Here is a 22,833-nt window from a genome sequence, read left to right on the forward strand (position 1 = left end):
TTTCTATACCTTTTTGCCTTCTGCTGCGTTTTAAAGCCAAAACAAGTTTCCAACTGTTTTTACTCGCCATTATTAATTGATGTTGTTGTTTTCATTCGTTCGTGCCGGGGCGTTCCACACAATACCCGCCGAAAAAAGTCAACAAAGCTAGTGTTTTTTTATATAATTTTTGGTTCTCCATTTGTCTTTAAACGCAGCTCTGTTCTCCGCTGATATGCGGATATAAGTAGATTTAGATTAGACAAATTTGTTTAGCCGCCAAGGTTGTGTGTCTATATTACTGTCTTTAATTTATCAATTCCGTTTTAGTGTAATGATCAAGGTGTTTTGAATTGCAAAGTTTTCGTTCCAGGAAATTTGGCCCGTGCAAATTTTGCAGGCTTTGAATTGAGACCAAAGTATCAAGTTGCCCGTGCGCATTATGTGCATTATGTATTAAAGGCGATTTTCTTGGCAATTCGCTGTGTTGTTTTCGTTCTACTTCTGTTTTAAATTAGCACGCCCAGTTCCTTCAATCTTAAATTGTGCATTTCAAGCGATTCAACCAGAGAGCCAGAAGAAACCCAGCAAAATAAAAATATTGAATATGCAAAAAGACGTTTTCGACGTTGTTGATGTTGGCAGGCTTAAATAAGAGAAGGAAAACATAAAAAACACACGGCAAAGTTATGCGACAGAAATGTGCCCCCTCCTTCCCCCTGCCCTCCGCTCCACCAGCCCATCTGCAATTTGTGCAGGCGGGAAAATGGGGAAAAGCGGGGAAAGCCGACGGAAAGGGCAAACATTCCCGTGTAAAACTCGTCCATAAAATGCAGATAAGAAAAGCAAAAAGTTGCAGCCAAAGTGCAGTTAGGCAACATTGTGGTCGGTCTGCTTTTCTTTTTTGTTTTTCCCCTTTTGTTTCGGCCTGTTTTGCCTTTAAGACGGCGCACTTACATGCATACGTACATATATTTGTTCTTGTCTTATTACCAAATTTAAATATTTAAAATGAAATTCGCCCGTCTTCTGGGCGGCATAAGGTGACCGCGCTCGTTCTTCTCGTTTTCTGGTTGGGCAATTAAGTTGAAAATATTCTTGCGGCTTTACATTCGCTGGTCTGCGATTCTTTTTTGGACATTGCATGCATTTCACTTACATATTTTATTTTCGCTGCTGTTGACCGCTGAGTGGGGCAATTGTTTCAATTTTAATTTCAGTCTGCCGAAAGGTATGGCGTCTATAATCCACCCCATTGTATGCTTCGCCGTTCATTAAAATAGAAAATCGGTGGGAATACGGCTTATTAAGTATGCCTATCTTTTTTAATTTCCTGCAAAAATCTTATTTATTCCCGTCTGATTGCTGCAATGCAATGGGATTTATACAACCGTGTATATATATTGCTTTGTAGGCGGAGCTTATCTATAAGAACTGTTTCTGTTTATGATTGATAATAAAAGTGCGAGTGGAATAACTAACGATAGGCAGTTTTGTGCGCAAATTAAAGATTTTCCCGTACCTCCGACTACATTTTGTGGGTGGTTTTCACCTGTCGCTCGTTTCACAGCCCTTTTGCAAGCAGTCATCTGACGAATTCCCGAGCTCGTCTCATTAAACTCGTTTGAAAGCACCAATAAATCTAAGCTGGAACTCACAATTCACTCTCTGCTGGTTTGTCTTTGATTAATACGTGCAAAAAGCGGAATTAGCGACAATAACGACAGGCCACTCTAACATTAATTATGCATTTTTGTATAATTTATGAATTTAATGCTTTACATTTTTGTATTATTAATTAAATGAATGCTTATTTGTGTGATGAATTATGTTAATAGCCTTCGCCGCTGTCTGTCCGCCTGTCCCTCTCTGGGTTTCTCCGCTGATTCAGTTCGCAATTGCTGAGGGGGTGGGCCGCCCATGGGCGGCGATGCGGTTGTCCGGGGGGATCGGGTGTAGCTGCTGCCAACTGTCAGCCCACACTAGTACTCGCACTCGCATTCGACGACGACGGCGCCAAACTTCTCCACCAGCCCACTCGACGAGCCAAGTGAAACTTGTCGTTGCCCCTCTGCTTCTCGCCACGTATCGTCTGTGGCTGCTGCTGCCACATCATCCCCCTTTTGCCACGCCCCTACGCCCCTGAGCTCGACTGCGCCACTGAGTCATAGTTTGCCATGAGTTCGTTTGCTCGCTGCCTCCATTTGCTGTGAAACAGTTTGCATACCCTGTCCCAAATAGGGTTGCCTCTGGACAAGTGATTCATCTGCAGGAAACAGTTTGAAATCGGATTAAGAACAAATGGTTAAAAAATCGCTTATTTGGATGTATTTCAAACCGATTAAAGGCAAGTATCACCCGTGTTAAGCAATGTGAAATAAACTTTTCATCGATCTTATGACAGTTTAAAGCTAAATATGTATCTGTGCAGAAGCTTAGAAGGCAGCTCAATTGATACTGCATTAAAAAGAGTTTACTTCCTGTAAACTGGCTGCTTTATAATCCCAAAAGCGTGTTACATCTTCGACTAAGAACTTCCCTCGGTTGATGGCATTCTGGTGTTGTTGCTGGCTGCCAGCTCCTTCCACTTCTATTAGTCATTGGCCATTCGTTCGGCGAAATGTTGCAATATAAACTCACTCCGCATTTGTGGATATTGGCCTGGTCGGTCGAGCCACCGCAGGAATGGATTATAGAGCAGTGATGTCAGCGGGGTCCGCTGTCTATGTGGTAGTATATGCCACCATCCCCTTTCATACCCTTAACCTAGCCCAATGTCACTGCTAGTTTTCACCCCAAACAAAAACATGAAGTTTGTGTTTTGTTTGGGTTTTTGTCTTGGCCTCTTCCCTTTTGCTTCTCCTGGCTATCTGAGCTGTGTTTTGTCTGGGTTGTCTCGGAACTTGGGTACTATTATGAGAAGTGGTCTTCCTTCTGGCGTTCCCTCATTTCGCTAGTTGTTCTTCTCGTATGAAATTTCAGAGGCTTTTTGCTGCTTTTCCTTTTCGGTTCATTTTTATGTTAATTTATGAACAATTTTCCCTTTTTTATGGGCTTTTATTGCTGGCCACTCAATTTCTCAGCCTTCTCGGTTTTCCACAGCCTTCTTTCTTATTCCTCTGTTTTCCGAACTGTTCCCTTTTCCTGGCATGCCATATGCTTATAATTCCATTTGAATTTCTAGCGCTCGACTTGAAGTTTTCATTTCCGCTGAACTATTTTCGGGGGTAAACTTTCACGCCCGCTTTTATGGGAATGTTCGTTATAGGGGGATCTTCGGTATTGGCTTCCTTTCGGGTCTTTGAACTTGTTTTCGTGCGTTTTTGCGGCTCATAACATTAAATGTGGCCTTTTGTTGTTCTTTGGCGCTTTGAGTTCTTGAGCTGGCTCGACTTTATGGCTGTTGCCTGAAATGAAACACATTTCGTGCGTTTTACGCGTTTGCCTGGCGTATGAGTAATATTTTGTGTTTATATTGCGTATACGTCGTGTGGTCCCCTCCTCGCTCGCTCGTCTTGTTAACGAAACGCATCGTGCACCTCAATTCGTTTAAAATTATTTAATACAATATGTAGTTTGATGCAATTAACGAGAAGAAAATTGCAATGGTGGATGGGCCAGAAAGATAGAAAATAAATGCGCTATAGCTTTGCCCGATCTTTTATGAATTTATACGCTTCTATTAGCTTTTGTCTTTCCCTCGAATTTAAGGCCTTTTCTGAAAAATCGTTTCGAAAAATTTAAAATGCCCATGCAAAGGAGGCGTGTCAATTACATTAACTAGAGCACGCCATTCCGGGCCAACAACCAATCAAGCAGCTATACGAAATACCTCCCTTGCCCCCTTGTAGCCATAATTCATATTGCATCGATTGATCCATATTTTATAATGCCCGAACACAAACAGCGAGCGGACCAACCCATTTGGAATTGGCTTATTTTCGTTTTCCACGAGGTTGGGCGTCTAAAAACGAGGCTAAACTAATCGGGGGCGGGGTGAATAATTCATCACTCAAGTGTCGCACTCACGACCCATAACTCATGTCCACTTCAAGCCGATTACAATGGGAATTTTCTAAATTTTTCTACGCATCGAGAATCGCACTGAAACAATAGTTCTGCCGACTTAAACGATAACTTTTATTGGAAGGAAACTCGCGATTTCGTTATCTCACGCACACAGCTGCTAAAACAAGAGTGCACCATCCTTATCAATCGTTCTAAAATAAAATGCATTTTGTTTATCGCCATGTGTTTGAAATTCCATTCATTGTAAGCCTGTGATACGAAGATTTCCTCCAATGTGACCACTATATTTCTGCAAGTGTATATAGTACAAAGAAGAAGGGGTAGGGGGATGACATAATAATGTCATTGCACTCTTGAACTCGTCTCTTCGTCATCGTCATTATGGGCAAACAAAAAACAACAATGACAATTCCAGCAGAACAACAAGCATAAATATATATGTAGATGCGATAATGATGCTGTTAGTGATGAGGCACGAACATAATCCCAACGAAACAAACGAGACAATTTAGTGCAGGTGGACAGCATTAAATTCTATTTTCGCACATGCAAAACAAAAACAGATAACCAGAATCAAAATGTTTCCTCAAATTAGCTTAAACCAGAAATATTTGAAATATTTAATTTGGGAATTGCTGCAAATAAGCGAAAAGTTTCATCAGACTTATAGTGAATAATGATCTATTTAAAATTTAAGAAAAACAGTTTATGTTTCGAACGAAATGCTTTAATTCGAAAATAACTTTATAACTGACAGATTTTCTTGTTTGGGAACAAATTCCATTTTCCGCCAAGAAACGAAGCGGCAAATCAATGGAATGTGAATCAATAATCGAATAATCGATTGCCTTTGGCCACTGGTTTTTCCTTTCTGCTTACAGTGCAATCGACTTTTATTCGATTTCTAATTTGCAGTGCGGTTTTTATTATTATTTTTCTCGACAACTACTACTGGCTTTTCCTTTCGTTTGTGTCCAACCCCTTCGACTCGTTTTGCCTATGTTGTGTGTTCAATCAAATTGACACGCTTTCCCTTTTTGCTTCATTTCCTTTGGCCGTCTTCTTTTGCAGCCTGTTTGCATTTGCATTTAAATTACATTGGATACCGAAATTTGAAAACGATTCGCCGGGTTTTTCTCTCAATTTCGGGTCTGCTGGGAACGCGGATTGTGGGATTGGCTTGAACTTTGCCCAGACCCGATGCAAAAATGTGATACTCTGCATTAACGATCCCCAAGAGCTGGAATTCACGAGGGAGAGGGAGTATGATACTCGAACTTTTTAGGGATTGAGAAGGGGAACAGTATAATTGGCATAATAAAAACATTAATTTAATACAAGGCTTGATATTAAAGGGATTGAAGGGGTGGGGTGTTTGCTTTGTGATTGCTTATCAGAAATTAAAATTTTCCCTTTTCTAGGCGAATAACACAATATTTCTGCCCATATGTGTAGTCCACGAAGTGAATGATTTTAATCAGCGACTGCTGTCCGTTTCGTTTGCTGTTTATGTTGTTTTTCCATACTTTATTTTATTTGCGCTGCTTTCATGCGTCAAAATATTTTCCAGTTTTAGTAGCTGTTGTTGCCCCCGTGCTGTAGACTGTGTATAGTGTCGTTGTTCCAGTTCTCCCGATGATGATCATTATGGTGAAGACTTGTTAGACTTGACGCACGGCCGAAAGAGAGGGAGAACGGTGGGCGAAAGAGACGGACTGAGGCCTGCCTGGTTAGCTGATGCTATTTTTATTTGGTTGCTGTTGTTTTTGCAGTTCTTGTCGCGTCTCGAGGCGACTTCACCCCTCCATAGAATCTGGCACGGACTTCTCCACACTCTCCACCCTCTCCATCACAACCCATATCACTCCACTTTCCAGTGCACCCGCGTTTGACCCCAATTGAAGTTAACTCCGCTTGGCTGGGCGCTACTCAAAGTGTCTGTTACGAAAATACCCTGCAATGTGGAGTGCACGTTCTTATCGGTACATAATCAATTTATAGAATGCATCCACTTTTAGATCTATATTTACCATTAAAGAGATCCATCATATTTGAAACCAAAGTTAAGTTAGATTAGGTAATCTGGATATTCAATGTACTAGAACATTTTTATCTACGATCAGTTTTATTCTTTTTGAACCTGCCAATGTTCTCTGTGCCGCACAGTCATGGCTATTTCTCCTCGATTCTTTTTGTGCCAAAGTTGTTTTCCAAGTGAAAAAACCCACCCACCGCCCGCCCACTTGTACCAGCACACCTGAAGAGTAAGCGGCCACGCCCACTTCCGTCGGCTGTCGTCTCACGCCCCTGCGCCCTCTTGTCGTCGCATTGTGCAACACTCTTGCGTCTCTCTCTGCGATTCTCAGTCGGGTTACTTTAGGTCATGCAGCTGGCGTTACGCTTCTAATGCTCGCTTGAAGGACGTCGAGTCGACGTCGACGTCGACTGCGACTGCGACTGCGAGAGTTATGTGCCCCGATGTTTATACTTTTGTTGTAGTTATCATTCTATAGCCAGACTAAAGAAAAAAAAAAATAAAAACCAAGCGACCTTTAAGCGGTCGTCAACATTTTGTTTACTTCAACACAAAGTCGTTTCGCTAGTCTAGCCACATGGAAAAACGCAAACAAAACTGAGAAAAATGTTGAATTTCTAATTACAATGGGTTCTATCAGATAAACAAGGAATGCGAGGAATGCGGGACTTGGGGTGATAAGAGCCGCTTGCGGGAAATGTTTCCAGGGGTTAGATGAAAGAACTTGATAAAAGATTGCATATAGTTGGCTTAGGCCTTCTAAGAGGCTCTTTACAATTTTCACAATGACTAGGGTTATATTATTTATATTTTCATAAACTGAAAAGCAAACAATCGTTTCGCTTCTATTGAATGCCTATAGTCTACACATATACAAACCTATATTGGTTTAAAATTCAAATGTTTAGTGTTTCGTAGTCTTACAATTTTAGTTTCGAAACCATTCAGATAAAATAATGATTCTGCATTTCTTTCATTACATAGCCTCCCATTCATCGTCCAATTTCAAGTTTCTGTGCAATTTGCCAATTTCAATTCGGTTCATTTCGAATGGTTGATCTTAATCTGCGAAGAGCAAAACTTTCACCCGATGAAAAGTGGACGGCGAACAAATTTCCCTTTAATTTTGTATTATTTTGTTGGTTTGTTTCGGTTTTGTGTCGGGTATTTTCGGTTTCTTTTGCCATGAATTGCGTTTAATTTGAAATGATTTTGTTGCTATTGCCGCTGTCGACTTGTCAACTGCATGCAACATTTAACCGAAGAGCAGCGAAAAGCAACCGAAAAAGCGATCAAAACGTGGATCGTTACGAGGAGGGTTTTCTGGGTGGGTGGGGGAAGAAGGGGGTGGTATAGTGGGTGGAGGTGGAGCTTGTTGTTGTCCGTTGCTCAGTCAGCATCCACAAGCTTTCGCGGAGCAAATGAAATCCACTTGCGATCCACAAGCAATGTGTGGGCAAAGCGTTCTACACTCGCGGCCAAGAGAATAGTTTCGAAACAAAAACATGAAAACTAAACAAAAAACCTATCGAGGCCATTAGTTTTATGGTATTTCCAGGCCTTTAGCACAGCAATTTTTCAAGAAATGTTTAATTCATAAAGTAACTACGCCACTGTATTTGTCGATCGTGTTGTGGGTGCCGGCTTTTACCTAATTTTTCATTTTGCCGCTCTAGCTGCGCCGAGCAATAGCCTGGAAAACTCTCAGAAACCATGCTGCCGTAGATCCGCGCAATTTAAATTGAAATTGCAATGGAAATTTTATTGCTATTGCTGCTTGCGCTGTCTGTTTGGCAGATCCGCAAAGCGGCACCGAAAAAAAGCAGTACAACACAGCTCTTTAAAGGCCATTTTGTGTTATTGTGTTTGCTGTAATTTAATCTTGTTTGTTGGTTGCATTGTTGTGGCTCCGCGGCAATAATGGCAATATTCGAAAGAAACCCGACTCGAGCATTAACCAATGGCAGTGTCAGCTTGAGCTTTCCACGCAGAGAAAATATCTCGTAAATATCTTGCAAAATAATAATAAGCAGCATTGGTTTTACAGTCCAGACCCGCTTTATCGCTCAGCCTTGTTTCTATTTATTTTCTTTTGAAATAGCATTTCAGCACTGAGCTGCCCGCATTTTCTTGCTGTGCACCGAGAGAAATAGCGATATCGAATGGAAAAGAGGGAACGATCGTTGGGGATTTGTTGTTGCTGGTCGCTGGCTTTATTGGCGTCATTGCAGTGGACTGCGCTGCCTCAGTCGACGTCTTGAATGCAATCAAGTGTGCAATGCAATTACACAAATGGAAAAGCAACAACAGCAACGGCAGCTGCAGGAAAAACTTAAACAATTAAAGCAACAACAATTGCAGTAACTTCAGCATTATTCAGCACGTTGTTGTTGCTTACTCTGGATACCCCTGGAAATTCGCCTGGAAGTCGGGCAGTTTCGAATGTTGTTAATTACAGAAACTATTATTGTTGTACATTCAAAAGAGACTTTTATGGAATAACTAATTTGAAGCAAATGTGCCCAATTAGAATGTAACAAGTTCACTTATGAGAAATTCTTATATCGCCAAGGGCTTCGTGGAAATATCCTGCAATCAAGGGTATTTTTAGCTTCGTTATCGCCATTGTGGCCTCGGCTTTTGGCCATATTGTTGCCAAGCTGCAAAAGCACAAAAATCAAAACGAGACGAAATGAGGGGGATTATAACACAAATAGATACATACATATGTATATAAACGTGGCAACTCTTATTTTGCGCTGCCAACTCGAAGCAAGAAATTCACTGAAGCGTTGTTGTTGCCGCCGTTGGTGCATTTGATTTATTGCATTTTCCATTTGGCTAAGCGTGGAAAATGCGAAAATACGAACTTCCGATTGCCATTTGGAAAATATGTAAATGGCGTTTCTCGGCAACATGTTGCATGCAGCGCCCGTTGTTGCCGGGCCATCGATTCAATCATCATTAGCCAACGATGCCATGTCCAGCTGGAGCTAACGATGCATTTTGGATTGACTCGAGAACCCGTCCAACTTGGTGGATAGCCACTAACTGAGATACAAAATCGATTTGGTGGGAGAACCTGAAACCATTGCGCTGATTAAAAGTGGGCAGAAGCTTAGCAAACGAGTTGATCACATACTAATGACTTTTTAGTATATCTTTACACCGATCGGGGGATCTGTTAATATGAAACGAAGCTTTTTGAGCGCCTCTCCTTTATCTCTTGCTTTTTGTACATCTCTTGCCTGAAGTTGTGAAAGTACCCATGTGATATTTTCTGCTTTGTTTTTTAGAAAGGCGACAGTTTGTTTCCATGCCCCGCTTCTCCGTGCAGCAGCAACATGTCTCTGCAATTTGTTGCACGAGTGCCATATCGGACATTATCTGAAATTTTAAAGATCGTCGCCGCTTCTTCCCTGCTCCTTTTACCTGGGGTAACTTGTCTTTTGATTGTGGTTGGGAACATCTCAGTGGTTTGGGTGGGTGGAAAGGGGGCTAGTGGAGATATGCAAATGAGTGCAAGATTGCCATCGGGTGTTAAATATGCAACACAGGCCATGAAATATGCAACGCCAGCAGCAGCAGCAAAGTCAGATACATAATCTGATAAATACATAAAGCAGCAATAGCCATAAATGCAACGTCTCTAGCACGAAAGTGCGGCAACATCAGGAACACCTATGTATGGAAAACAAGCTGCAACATCAGTGAAAACACTTCAAGCTAACAAAGCTGTGTCTATGCAACATAAGTCCCATGAGCGGCAGCAGTAGTATAACCCACATCTATGAAAAACGCAGGAGCAGCAACGGCAGTAATAAAATTAGAAGGAAAAGAAGCAACACAAGGAGATCCATCGACTATCGGACATGTGGCATGTAGCCCGCAGCAACATTGACAACAGCAGCAACATACATAACAATTGATAGCCAGAAGAAGCTGCAGCAGAAGAATCACGAAGCTTCTGGGTAATTGCGCTGCCTTCCACGTCTCTTTCTTCTCGGGTTTCAACGTCGACTTTCTCCGTTGTTCTTGCACGTTCTGCCTGCTCCCATTTCACACTGATTGCAGGGGTGGTGAAAGGGGGGAAAAGGTGGGAAGGGGGCGGAGAGGTCGCAACTTTGTTGGCCGAGCAATTGTCGCTGCTGCTGCTGTTTTTCTGCTGCTTTTGGAACTTGTTTTTGTTCGTGTTTGTAGGTTCATGTTTTGTAGGTACCACCTATGCTGTTGTTGTTGTCGCTGCTGCTGCTGCTGGCTTCGTCAGGTGCGTTGACAAGTGGAAATGCTTGCCCGTGCATTGCTCTCATTGCAGCGACAAATATTTATACTACCACCCACTCCAACCGCCCACTTTTCGTCGAAACGCCCATCCCAGCCACCCCGAAAGCCCCTCGTCGTGATTGCGATACACTGAAAAAGAAATTATAGTGTTACAGCAATGTGATTTCATGGCGGCCACCTTGATTCCCGGTTTTCTATATCATATCGTGATAATGCATATTCATTATAATGCGGTTAAAGCTTGCAATCATACACATTAGTTGTCTACAACTTGTTTGGTAGCTTCTAAGTGGCAGTTACAACATTTCAGTAACAACTTTTAGCTATTTAAGCAAACTCTATTTTAAATATAAAATAAGAAATGTTAGCAGGTATTTTTATTGATTTAAGTGTAAGCTTCTCCCGGTTCTTGTCCTCGTTTTTTCCGATCCGCCACTGCACTCCTTCCCCGTTCCTTGTTCATTGTTTGCGTCGATTAATCAGCGCATTTAATATGCGGCAAACGCACTGCAACAGCAACATCAACATCCACATCAACGACAACCATATAGGAGGAGCTATAGACCCCAAGCACGCAGCTATAGCTAAAGCCGGAGTTCAGACAAGTTGGGTCCAAGCCAACTAACCTGTTGCTTTCACAGTGTTTTCCCGTCGCACCGCTGTTTTTTTTTTGTATTTAGCCCGTTTGCTGCCTTCCCTCTTTTTCATTTAGCGTCTTTCCGCTTCCGTTTTGTAAATAATTTATTTCGAATTTCTCGATGGTATATAATTATGCTCGTTTTTCGCTTTGTTCGACTTCCGCTGCAAGGTTTTTGGCTGCATTTTAACAAAAGCACATAAACCAAAGTGGTGAATTTGCATTTTCGTTTTGAAGCCATACATATGAGGCCAAAAACCAACGCGGCGTGTAAGACATATGCTGAAAAGTCCCACCACACAGCCAAAGAATTTTCAAAACTTTCTCTAAAACTCGAAAATTTATAACTATAATAGCTCCCGAACATCTGACTTATTCCCCTCGAGTTAGCTTATAATTGCTAAGTAGCTTTCTGTAGTTGTGCTTATGTGATTACTGCAATTACCACAAAAATCTATGAAGAGAAACCTTTGTGATGCCAAGTCGACTCAGAACCCAAACCAATATCACATCCAGTCCCACAGTCCCGGGGCGTTTATCAGTTTTCTGCTTAAAAACCGCAATGAACTCGTTGAGCGATCAACCATTAACCGATAACAAACATCAGCGACAGTGGTAACTGGGAACCATTGGGGCAACAAGGGGTTAACTTCGTATAACTAAAGGAAAAACCCAAGAAAGCCTTGGGGAATTCTACATTCCAAAAGTAGTGGCAAGGGTCTTATAAGTTTTATATGGGGATATTTTGCAAAAAGATATGCGAATCCAATTCAATTTCGATCCCCCAAAGCAGATCGCATCGGGGGGAAACGCCCCCGCAAATCATTCGATACGACGCCCCCTTTTAGGTTCATGCACCCTGCTCCCCCACCTCCACCCCCATTTACAGTTGGCTGAATCTTTTATGCAACAGACACAGAAATTGGAAAAGCTGAGGAGGGGGGCAACTAAAACACAAATACGAGTGGAAACCGCAGGCAACGCAGATTCGTTTTGTTTGCTAAAACTGCGTCACATTGCAAGCTTGCCTCCCCCTTCCCCTAATCCTCCACCGCATCTCTAAATTTCAGCTACTGCTGCCGAGATTTGCGTAAACAAATCGGTTTTATTATATTTTTTCTCTTTTTCCGGCGCTGCTGCGTTGTGTAACCCGAGGGACAAATGATGTCAAAGCACTGGCAAACTTTTGTGCTGAATGTGCACTTGCAAGGACAATTTTGTTAATTTTCAGACCATAAAACATATGAACTAGCAATTTATTTTAATGAACATATAAATATATTACTTCATACTTTTCTACAACTGTTAAAAGTACCTTTTAATTAATACTTTTATGTTGAGTATTAGCTGGAAACTAGAATGTTTTCTGCGAGTGTTTCCATATAACTTGTTGCTGGTGGCAGGATGATGCAGCCACTGCTGTTGCCACGTGAGCGTTGTGCAAGAAGTCCTTGCCAGGAGCAGAACTGGTCCACGAGAGAGAGCATTCGAACTGGTGGGCTGGCTGGAAGGATAGAGGCGGCTGAGGAGACTTGGAAACGGGGCAACCTTCGATTTGACCTTCGCTGCCTCCGCCGGCGACTTTTGCCTTCGCGGTGACCTCCATTGGCTGCCTGCCTGCCTTTCCATTTCAATTTCGGTTTCAACTGGTGTTCAAGTTTTTTCTCTTTGCTACGTTTTGCATAATTTATTGCATTTATTTCATTTCATATTATTTTCATTTCATTTACTGCTGGCGCCGCCTCAAGTTTCGCCATAAATTTCCCACCGCACGTCTCAGTTTTCATCGCGTGTGTCCTTAATTTTAGCATTGATTGCCGCTCACTCCTCGCCGATGTCCAGTTAGCATTTCCAAACTGACCACGCCCACGTGACCCTTCTACCAGGAAGCCCAGTCAACCAGCCGCAGCCGTTCCTTTCCTGGTGTATATAATTGCCCGGAGTGCGTGGGTGAGGGTCCTCCTTTCGCCTTTCGCTCCTTTGACGCCCTGCGCTCCCATTCATATCAAATGTCCTTTAACGTAAATTAATTAGGTTATGTGAATACGTGAAGAAGTATGAATCGATGTTGGGACGTTGCCATAGACCTGCCTAGTTAACTGCTTCTATTTTTAGTTGCCTAACTACGGAAAAGTCGACTGAAATGGATGGCGTGGAATTCAACATGTGTTGGCCATAATGATGTTACGCCATCGCTTCCACGTTCCTTAAGAATTAAAGTATTTAATGAGATGTTTTGTTTTAAAATAAGTTCAGCTGATTTGAAGCGGCAGCATTATATAGCTTGCGAAAGCATTATGACTTCTGCAATTGCGTTCATAAAGCCATAATATCACTTCCTTGATATCTACATGTCAACCTCCACTCCCTGTCCACCCATTCATTTAGTCATCTTCATCATTGTTGGCCAATTCCCATGTTTTCCTTTTTTCGGCGCTTTCTTCGCCTCTTTGTTGGGGGCGTTGACAAGTCGCAAATGCTGATGAGAGTGCACTGCACAGATACAGATTCTATAGGCCATATAGCCATATATGAATGGGCTGACTGCGAAGGTAGAACTGCGTTCAGTTGCATTTTATCGGCTAGATTGCGAGGTAGCGAAATTGCCTGAAACCGAAAGGTGGCGACAGGAAATTTTCCTAGACAAAGAAGCGGAAGAAACACCTATACAAAGAACAATGATCTCCTTAGTCATAAGAAGACTTTTTAGAAAAGGTGGAAAATAAGCTTGAGTCGTGTGATTCCAAATGAATTTCAAACTAATAAACGTTGTTTCTTTCGAATCTTTTAGATTGTGATTGCGGCTGCGTCGACTCATATAACTCCAGCCACGGCCCGCCAGTGCAGCAGGACTCTTCAGCAGCAGCGGGAGCAGGATCTGGGGGATCGAAAGTGGGATCAGGACCAGGACCAGACGGAATCGGGCCCATCAGCAGCCTCAAAACGGCGCACACAAAGGTCGCCACCTCGGGGGGTCATGCCAACACGCAGCCCCCCAGCAAAAGGTCGAGCAGTGGAGCGGATGGCGACTACCAGCTGGTGCAGCACGAGGTGCTCTATTCCCTATCGGCGGAGTATGAGGTGGGTTCTGGTTTATATCTGGTTTTTCTTTGGATACTAAGAGTCGCTTGCCCGTTTGCAGGTCCTCGAGTTCTTGGGCCGCGGCACCTTTGGCCAGGTGGTCAAGTGCTGGAAGCGCGGCACCTCCGAGATCGTGGCCATCAAGATCCTGAAGAACCATCCTTCGTATGCGCGGCAGGGCCAGATCGAGGTCTCGATCCTTTCGCGCCTCAGCCAGGAGAATGCCGACGAGTTCAATTTTGTGCGGGCCTTTGAGTGCTTTCAGCACAAGAACCACACCTGCTTGGTCTTTGAGATGCTGGAGCAGAACCTGTACGATTTCCTCAAGCAGAACAAGTTCTCGCCGCTGCCGCTCAAGTACATAAGGCCCATTCTGGAGCAGGTGAGTCACAATTACTAAAAGCCACAGGAATTCCTCGACTAATTCTGTACTTCGTACCTCAGGTATTGACTGCCCTGTTGAAGCTGAAACAACTGGGTCTGATCCATGCCGACCTGAAGCCCGAGAACATTATGCTGGTGGACCCAGTGCGTCAGCCCTACCGCGTCAAGGTGATCGACTTTGGTAGCGCCTCTCACGTGAGCAAAACGGTCTGCAACACGTATCTGCAGTCGCGCTACTATCGTGCTCCCGAGATCATCCTGGGCCTGCCCTTCTGTGAGGCGATCGATATGTGGTCACTGGGCTGCGTGGTGGCAGAGCTCTTCCTCGGGTGGCCGCTCTATCCGGGCAGCTCGGAGTTCGACCAGATCCGCTACATCTCGCAGACACAGGGACTGCCCACAGAGCACATGCTGAACAGTGCCTCGAAAACCTCCAAGTTCTTCTACCGCGACGTGGACTCGACATATCCCTTTTGGCGCCTGAAGACCACCGAGGAACATGAGGCGGAGACAAACACGAAGAGCAAGGAGGCGCGCAAGTACATCTTCAACTGTCTTGATGACATTGGGCAGGTCAATGTGCCCACTGATTTGGAGGGCGGTCAGTTGCTGGCAGAGAAGACGGACAGGCGGGAGTTTATCGATCTGCTTAAGCGCATGCTGACCATTGATCAAGAGCGGCGACTCACGCCAGCAGAAGCGTTGAACCACTCGTTTACACGGTTGACCCATCTGGTTGACTATGTCTACTGCAACAATGTCAAGGCATCCGTGCAGATGATGGAGGTGTGCCGCCGAGGCGATTTCCACACGTAAGTAGTGAAGCTACCCACCACATTATTCTCTAAATTAACCGAATGCCTTAATCTCTTACAGAGTGCAGCCCGCGTCGACGCTGGTGACCAATTTTGTACCCTCAAGCACGGAGAACATGACGTTCACGATCAACAACCAGTTGACCAGCCAGGTACAGCGCCTTGTGCGCGATGGGCGTCCTCTGGCTTACGAGGGACTCTACCAGATCTACAACGGACGCAGTGTGGCCCGACAGTATCCGCAGACGCGGACTGATAGCTTCCAGCACCAGCTGGTTTCGAACATCTTGTGCCCGCCCTCGTACCAGACGATGCCCAGTCCCACTAAACATGTGGTGGTGGGCAGCGCCACCATGCAGCCACCGTTGCAGGTGCCGCCGCAGCAGTACGTTAATGTGCCCGTACCGGTTTCCATGGTGGAGCCAACATCTGGTCAGAGAATGCTCCTAACGAACCGTGTGCAGGCCAGCGGAGTAGCCTGGCCACAAACTGGAAGGCAGATGGCCTTGGTGCCGTCGTGGCCCCAGCAGGCGCCCGCCCACTCGCTCATCGTGGACTCGACGCCTCTTTTTAATGTGGAGGAGATCTATCCCAAGCACCACCTCAACTTGCCACGCAACGATCTCAAGAAGGAGTCGCCGGCTCATCATATTGCGTGAGTATTAACTTGTAACGCCTTGAAGAAATCCCATCCTCATGTTCTACTTACATTTTGTTTTTTTTAGCAAGGGGAACTCTTATCGCGTGCCGCGCCACGAGAAGAAGGAGCACCAGCAGTTGTCGCCGGTGAAGAAGCGGGTGAAGGAAAGCTCGCCGCCCCACCAGCAGCGGTACCAGCGCGCAGCACACGTTTCGCCCCAGTACCACGCGCACCACAACTGCAACTACGGGAATGGCTACAGCGCCAGTGCCGGATCGGTGGTGGCCTCCTCGGCTGCCTCCGCTAGCAGTGAGTCCAGATGCAATATTATTATTTCTCAGACCATTCTCATTTTGATTTGAAACTTTTAACTATTGAAAACTTAATGGAAAATAATGCATGATATCCACTAATTTGATATTTTCCCTCTCCTCCAGACATTGTGAATGGAAGCTCGTCGAGTTCGCACCATCATCACGTCCCCGTCGCCCATGCCCAGCCCTACAGTAGCTCCTCAGGTCACCATATTGTAAGCAACTGCAACGCCAACGGAGGAGTTGGAGGAGCAGTGGTTTACCAACAGCCACCGGCTCATGCGCACCAGCAGCATGGGCAGCAGCCGCATCCGCAGAGTTTGCAGCATCCGCAGCACGTGAAGCAGCCGACGATAACCATCCACGACACGCCCTCGCCCACGGCTGTGATAACGATCTCGGACAGCGAGGACGAGGGTGGAGAGGCTGGAGGAGCTCAGATTCCGGTGCTGAAGCAACGGGCGCATGCCCAGTCGCAGACCAGCGGTAGTCTGCTACAGCACGCACCAAGCTCCTCCTGCAGCCGGAGCAGCGCCCATCAGCAGCCGCATCCACATCCTCAGCAGCAACAGCAGCAGCAGATAAACTATGGTAATGCTCAGACTCAGAATCAGAATCCGACCCAACTGGGAAGCAACAGCGGCAAGGGTAGCCAGCATAGCAGTAGCCATAGCAGTAACAGTAGCCACAGTAGCAGTAGTCACCACAACCACCACCACCCTCATCATCTGAATCCGTCTCATCATCTGAATCCGCCTCATCAGCCAGCGAGTGGAAGTGGAATAGGAACGGGAGCGGGATCGGCAGCGGGATCGCAGCTTCAGCATCAGCTTCAGTCACAGCCTCCGACTCATATTCAGCCGGCGACGCATCCTCATTACCAAGCCACGTCCACGTCCTCCTCCACGTCTGCTTCCACTTCCAGTCACCATCAACATCATCCCCATCATTCCGCCCCCACTTCTTCCTCCTCTGTCATGCCTTCCTCTTCCGCTCAGTTTGGTGCCCCTGTCCTCTGCCCCAGTTCCTCCCAATCTCAGTCGCATATCAGTCGCCATAAGCCATCGCAGGTCCAGCTAGTAATTCCATGCGTAACCGTAGGTGATCATGATCCGGAAGATGCCCGCCGTCGTCATCATGCCGCCGCCGCAGCCGCCGTGGGAAGTCCCAAGCATCACCATCATCAACAGCAGCAGCAACCTGCTCCTCCTCCACAGCAGCAGCAGCAGCAGTACCAACCCCAGCCACCCCCGCAGCAGGTGTTGCCCCAGCCACAGCCCAGCATCAAGTATGAGCCCGGCCAGTCGCAAAAGAAACGCATCTTGGCCATGGCCCAAAGCGAATGTGGCTACCAACCTCAGGCTCCCAGCCAGCCGTCGTCTTCGGCCAGTTTGCCGCACATTCCCACCAAGCAGGAGCCAGCCGAGTTTTATCCGGAGTATGCAGCTGCTCCGCCGCAACAGTTGGACACAAAGCGCTCCTCCTGGGCACCTACATCTTCGGGATCAGGAGTGTCCGCTCTGCCGCATGCACATCCAAAGCGAGAGGCCCCCTCTGTAGCTCCAATAAGCTATGTGGCCCCGTCTGTGGCTCCGCCATTAGCCCACTCCAAGAGCAGTTCCGCATCATCATCGTCGTCGATAAGTGCTGCGACTGCCGCAGCAGCTGCTGCAGCTGCAGCGGCGGCGGCCAGCGTTGGTCCTCCATCGTGGGGTCCTCCACAGGTCTATCGTCAGCCATCGCAGCCGCCTCCGGGCAGCGTGGGACTACCAGGAAGCACTCAGCCGCCGCCGTCGAGTGTGGCCCCGCATCCGCATCACCACAGTCATGGACATCATCATCACCAGGCCGGAACACCGCTGGGCGGGTCGCCATCATCAACGGCGGCGGCCGCTTTGTTGCAGCCAGATATTTATGCGCAGGGCGACATTTACCGCCGGCCCACAGTTTTCGTATCACAGGCGGCCCCCAGCTACGCCTACGCCAACCGGGCGGTGGTGGCTCCACCTCCGGCCCACAACAGCTCCAGTCGTCAGGTGAGATCGGTTATACTTCATTCCTTTTATTTTTTCGTGGCTGACCAACATGTTAATGTTTTCCCAGGTGATACCATCGCATCCGCTGCCGGCTCACATTCAGATACCCACCCAGTACAGCCAGTTCGGACCGCTCAGTCCTGCCCAGGTAGCCGCCAGCAAACACGCGGCGCACTTTGCGCCCACCAACATATGGTATGGGGCTGAGTAGACCGACGATGGGAGTTGACGGGGAGAGGGGCGATGAGGAGAGACGCGGATAGGACGAGGATGTGCACCCACCCAGAACCAAGAACCACCCAACTACACACCGCACAACACCACCATCACCACTGTTGTTATGATCTTGAGCTAGAGCCCGATCGAATGATTCAACGCTCGAGTGAGTCGAAAATGCCGGGATGCCGAGCCGAATTCAGACTTCTCCTTCAAATCTAAATCATACGGCTAATGATCGTATATCCTTTTTCTATTCCCAGATCTTTTGTGGCCTCGGGCGAGGCAGGTGACCATCCGGAGCAAAGCCAAGAGCTGCAGCAACAGCAGCTGCAGCTAACGCAGTGCTGGTGGTTCATGCTACTCATGCAGCAGACTATTATCCACAACAACTCCATATTGCAAGCGGGCAGCGACGACGCCGCAGCAACGGCAGCAACAGCAACATCCTCAGACACAACCACAATACGTAAAGCACGCCGGCAACATTAAGCCAAGTCCAAGTCCCCCAACTCGTTGCCACTTCTTAGCTTGTTTTTTTCGGGGTCCCGCGGGATCTCATTTCTGCTACTATTAATTTTTATTATTTTTTTAAAATAATATTAAATATAAATGTAAAGCACTCCTACACGCAGCTTGGTGTACAGTGCTCAGGCAAACTTTTGGCATGTTGTGCATCAGCACAATTTCGCACCCACACACACACTACAGCTATAGCTTCTATACCCTCGAAATATGCGAGTTAGATGCATATCGAGAGATGTTTTCCTTCGAAACGAAAGCGTTTTATAAATGTGTGTTGTGTGTTTTATTGATAACTTCCACATAATATTCTCTATAATCTACCTATATATTATATACATGCATATGTAACACTATTATTATGAATACTATATATCAAGAGAAAGCTAAACAAAACTAGAGTTTACGGCACGTCGACAACTGCAACATTAGGCCAGAGAGCCAGTAAGAGAAAGCTTCGAAATTCCCTAGCAAGTACCTCAGAAAATCAAAAACCTAGCAGCAGCAGCAACAACAGCAACCAGATAAAAAAATAAACAACATTGTTATGCAATTTGCCTTTTACACAAAACAAGCAACAAAACAAATTGAGATGACGAAAGGCGTTGAAGATTATGATTATGATGCAGGAGTAGAGTTAGAAGAGGTTAGTAGAGAACCACAACAAATTGAATACCGCAAAAACCTTACTAGCAAACAAACAAGCAAATAAAATAGATACCCTAGGAGATAACAAAGAGAACTTAACAATTACATAGCTCATAGATATAGTGGATAGAACGGGAGAAGGTCAAAGGGCGAACGTTTTTTACACACTCGTAACTCACTCATAGGAATAGCCGAGAAAAGAATTACAACTAAAAACTAACAGATAACAATTCTAAATTATGTTTAACGAGCAACAACAAATAATTATAGGAACAAGTGTACATAATACGCATATACTTACATATATCGGTACTAAAACTAGCCGGAGCCCAACTAAAAGCCGATTTTAAAACTGATCAGTTGTTAAAGTAAAGTCAGGTCAGCGAAGCCAGTTAGTCTGCGGTACGTTTAATTTTTAGACTTCACATTTCTTTTTACCCTATCTGTGTCCTGGAAGAAGATCTGCGTTTTGGTTATTCTTTTAAATAGGAAAGCGCATAGGAAAGTTTACTAAAGTACAAAACCAAACAAAATAACAAGCAATCTAGCAGTTTAGGCTTTTAGTGTTTGTCCCACAACAACCCCTTGTTTTAGGCTTTTCCCCAGAGAAATTGTAATATATAGAATCCCATTTTGATATGTACAAACCTGGCTTACTTTAACTCGCCCACTATAGATCCTTAATATAAAATATAAACAAAATCTTGTTAAATAGGTTTCCTAAAGTATTTCGTAGTTAGCATTAAACTTAACTTTCGCGATAAAATAACCGAGCAGCAAATAATTTTTCGCCCTCCTGGGGTCGATTACTCGGTTGGCCCAACCGAGAATTTAGTAAAATCGGTCGTTCGAGGGAGGCACTTCCTATATAATGAATTACATGCTGATACAGATACAAAGCAGAAATATTTAAACCATCCTTCGCCCCTTCCCAGATCAGCTGTGTATAGTGGGCTTGTTTGGGATCGGGATCGAGATGAATCAACTCCGACGATTGGAAATGATCTAGCATATAATTATTGTGATGTAGTTTTTAACGAGCGAGGAGCAGAGAAGTCCGCAAACGTTTTTTGTCAGTCGTCGTCGGCGAATAGAAATTACCTAAAATTACGAATAACCAATTGAGGATACGGAATATGCATCTATATGTTAACTAATTAGTGTGCAGGATTCAATAGCGTTAGCACGACAACAAAACGTTTTTTTAACCAAGCAAATACATTTTTAACAAGCGAGTAATAACACTTTTTGTAGTAGGAAAAGGAGAACAATTGTAGCATGCATAGACGTAATTAAGAAACGTTAGTGTTGTGAATATATACGAGTAAATACAAAAACATAGAGAACTAGATTCTAGACGTGGTTCGAGTACATTTATATTATGGATATATTTTGTGTATAAACAATAACGGCAACCAGCAGCTAACAATTGTAATTGTAATAAACAATAAACGAAAACCACAACTCGGCAGATTTAAGATTCTTGTTTAAAGTCGAGAGAACCGTATCTAGATAATAGACTTAGATGTATTCAGCAAGTTCTTTTTTTATAGAAATTTTATGGACCATTCAACTAAAGCATATAGTCAAATAAGCATGAATATTGTATAAAAACAGCTGTGTGACCGTTTTGATGTCAGCGGAAAGTTGCGATCTGTGTTTCCGATTTGTGTTTCTTGTCCTGCACCCACTCAGTGTGCGAACTTATACTTATATAATATGTAAATGTATATGCTAAATATCTGCGAGGGCAGACAAACTTTTCTTCTCTTTCTACTCAATATTTAGGAGCATCAACCAGAAAGCAAAACCGAAAAAACAAGAAAACAAATCATGAACGCTTTAAATGTAACAAAAACGAGACGTTAATAGACTTATGAAAACAACAAACAAATTAAATTTATATTAAACAACAAATTAAATTTATATTAACGAACAAATTACATTTATATTTAAAGAAAATCAACAACAAATTAAACTTATATTAAACAAACTCAAACACTCAACAAATAAATAAGCAGGCAGCTGGACCACAGTCGTTAGCAGGCTTTTGTGGCCCACTGTCGGAGGACTTGTATTTAAGAGGAACTCTGGGTGGCTTCCACCACCAGCGAAAAACGGAGAGATCCACACAAACACTCTAATATACGTATATATTTAAATGAGAAATGTTTTAACTGTGTAGCCTTAGTATTTGTACTCGTCGTCCTCTCGATTTCCGACAAAAATATGATGATATACGATACTGTGTAGGGCAAACAATGCCGATCGATGTTTACTAATATGATTCATATGTATCTTACTTTACTATTTTAACCATTTAAATTTACTTTTAATTTACTTTGTTTCTTTGCTTAACTTCGTTTAATAATGGAACATAGCCACAACATATACCATATATATTGCTTATATTTACTTATGTCCTACAAAATATAGAAATCGTAAATATACATAACAGATATCGCAATTTTCGTTTTTCTTTAGTTCTTTAGTCTCTTATTATTTCGTTGTTTAGTGCTTTAAGAACAACTTAATCAAAAGCAAACGGAGAAGATGATGATGAACAACAACAAATACAACATATATCCCACCAAATTACAAAGGAGTAAATAATTTTTAAGTTTAAACGTTTAGTGAATGAACTTAATAATAATCGTAGTTATTGTGCAATAATATCGATAACGATTAGCCAGTCAAAGCAAATTGTGCAAACAATTTAATTTTAGTATTGGGGACCTAGTAGTCTAGTTGCTCCCCGCAAGAGGCTAGCTTCAGCTGATTTAGATTTAGTTGAAGACCAACCAGGTTTCTGCAGATTATAGATTGATTTCGCACGCCCCGCCCCGCCACACCCCTCGAACCTTAAACCTTGAACTTTGAACTTTGAACCACCCCCCACGAAGTTGTTTGATTGACCAACAATTGATGAGCTTTTACCGGAAAGTAAAGATATTTTGTTTTGCATTTACCAAAACAGAGCAAGCGAAACCGAAAACGCGCCGAACCGGAACCGGAAATTCAAAACCAATCTGTAACAGATGGGTTGAGGGAGATTAGAGGAGTTGACAAACAAGATTGATAAGAACCCGTCCATAATTAGATTTCTTTCGTTTGAGCTGGACCTGAACAACGGAAACACGCACTTCGGACAGCTGGAGCGAGATCCAAAAACTTAGCAGGGGCCCTCTCCTACTTAATGATAGCATAATTTTA

General features: G+C 44.2%; 1 protein-coding gene and 1 long non-coding RNA gene across 3 annotated transcripts in view; one reads left to right on the top strand and one right to left on the bottom strand.

The window, feature by feature from the left end:
• The window catches only part of LOC6610191 (homeodomain-interacting protein kinase 2), a 34,305-nt gene extending 12,218 nt beyond the window's left edge, over nt 1-22,087 (top strand). The window contains exons 1-10 of one of the 2 annotated variants that reach the window (XM_032719173.1): nt 13,578-13,679; nt 13,756-14,045; nt 14,107-14,427; nt 14,490-15,241; nt 15,306-15,899; nt 15,970-16,193; nt 16,322-16,789; nt 17,300-18,234; nt 18,302-18,616; nt 18,714-22,087. In XM_032719173.1, the coding sequence (XP_032575064.1) occupies nt 13,643-13,679; nt 13,756-14,045; nt 14,107-14,427; nt 14,490-15,241; nt 15,306-15,899; nt 15,970-16,193; nt 16,322-16,789; nt 17,300-18,234; nt 18,302-18,445 (3,765 nt within the window). In that variant the 5' untranslated portion in view covers nt 13,578-13,642 and the 3' untranslated portion in view covers nt 18,446-18,616; nt 18,714-22,087. Of the gene's footprint in view, nt 1-13,577; nt 13,680-13,755; nt 14,046-14,106; nt 14,428-14,489; nt 15,242-15,305; nt 15,900-15,969; nt 16,194-16,321; nt 16,790-17,299; nt 18,235-18,301; nt 18,617-18,713 lie in introns of those variants that run through there. The other variant, XM_032719172.1, reaches the window with a different exon arrangement.
• On the bottom strand, nt 8,508-9,090 carry LOC116801166. Its single transcript, XR_004361801.1, has 2 exons — nt 8,769-9,090; nt 8,508-8,703 (listed from the first exon to the last, which is right to left on the bottom strand). It is a non-coding gene; the product is annotated as an uncharacterized LOC116801166 (long non-coding RNA).
• Nucleotides 22,088-22,833: the final 746 nt, after the last annotated feature.

Source organism: Drosophila sechellia, chromosome 3L, assembly GCF_004382195.2.
Source record: "Drosophila sechellia strain sech25 chromosome 3L, ASM438219v1, whole genome shotgun sequence".
NCBI lineage: Eukaryota > Metazoa > Arthropoda > Insecta > Diptera > Drosophilidae > Drosophila > Drosophila sechellia.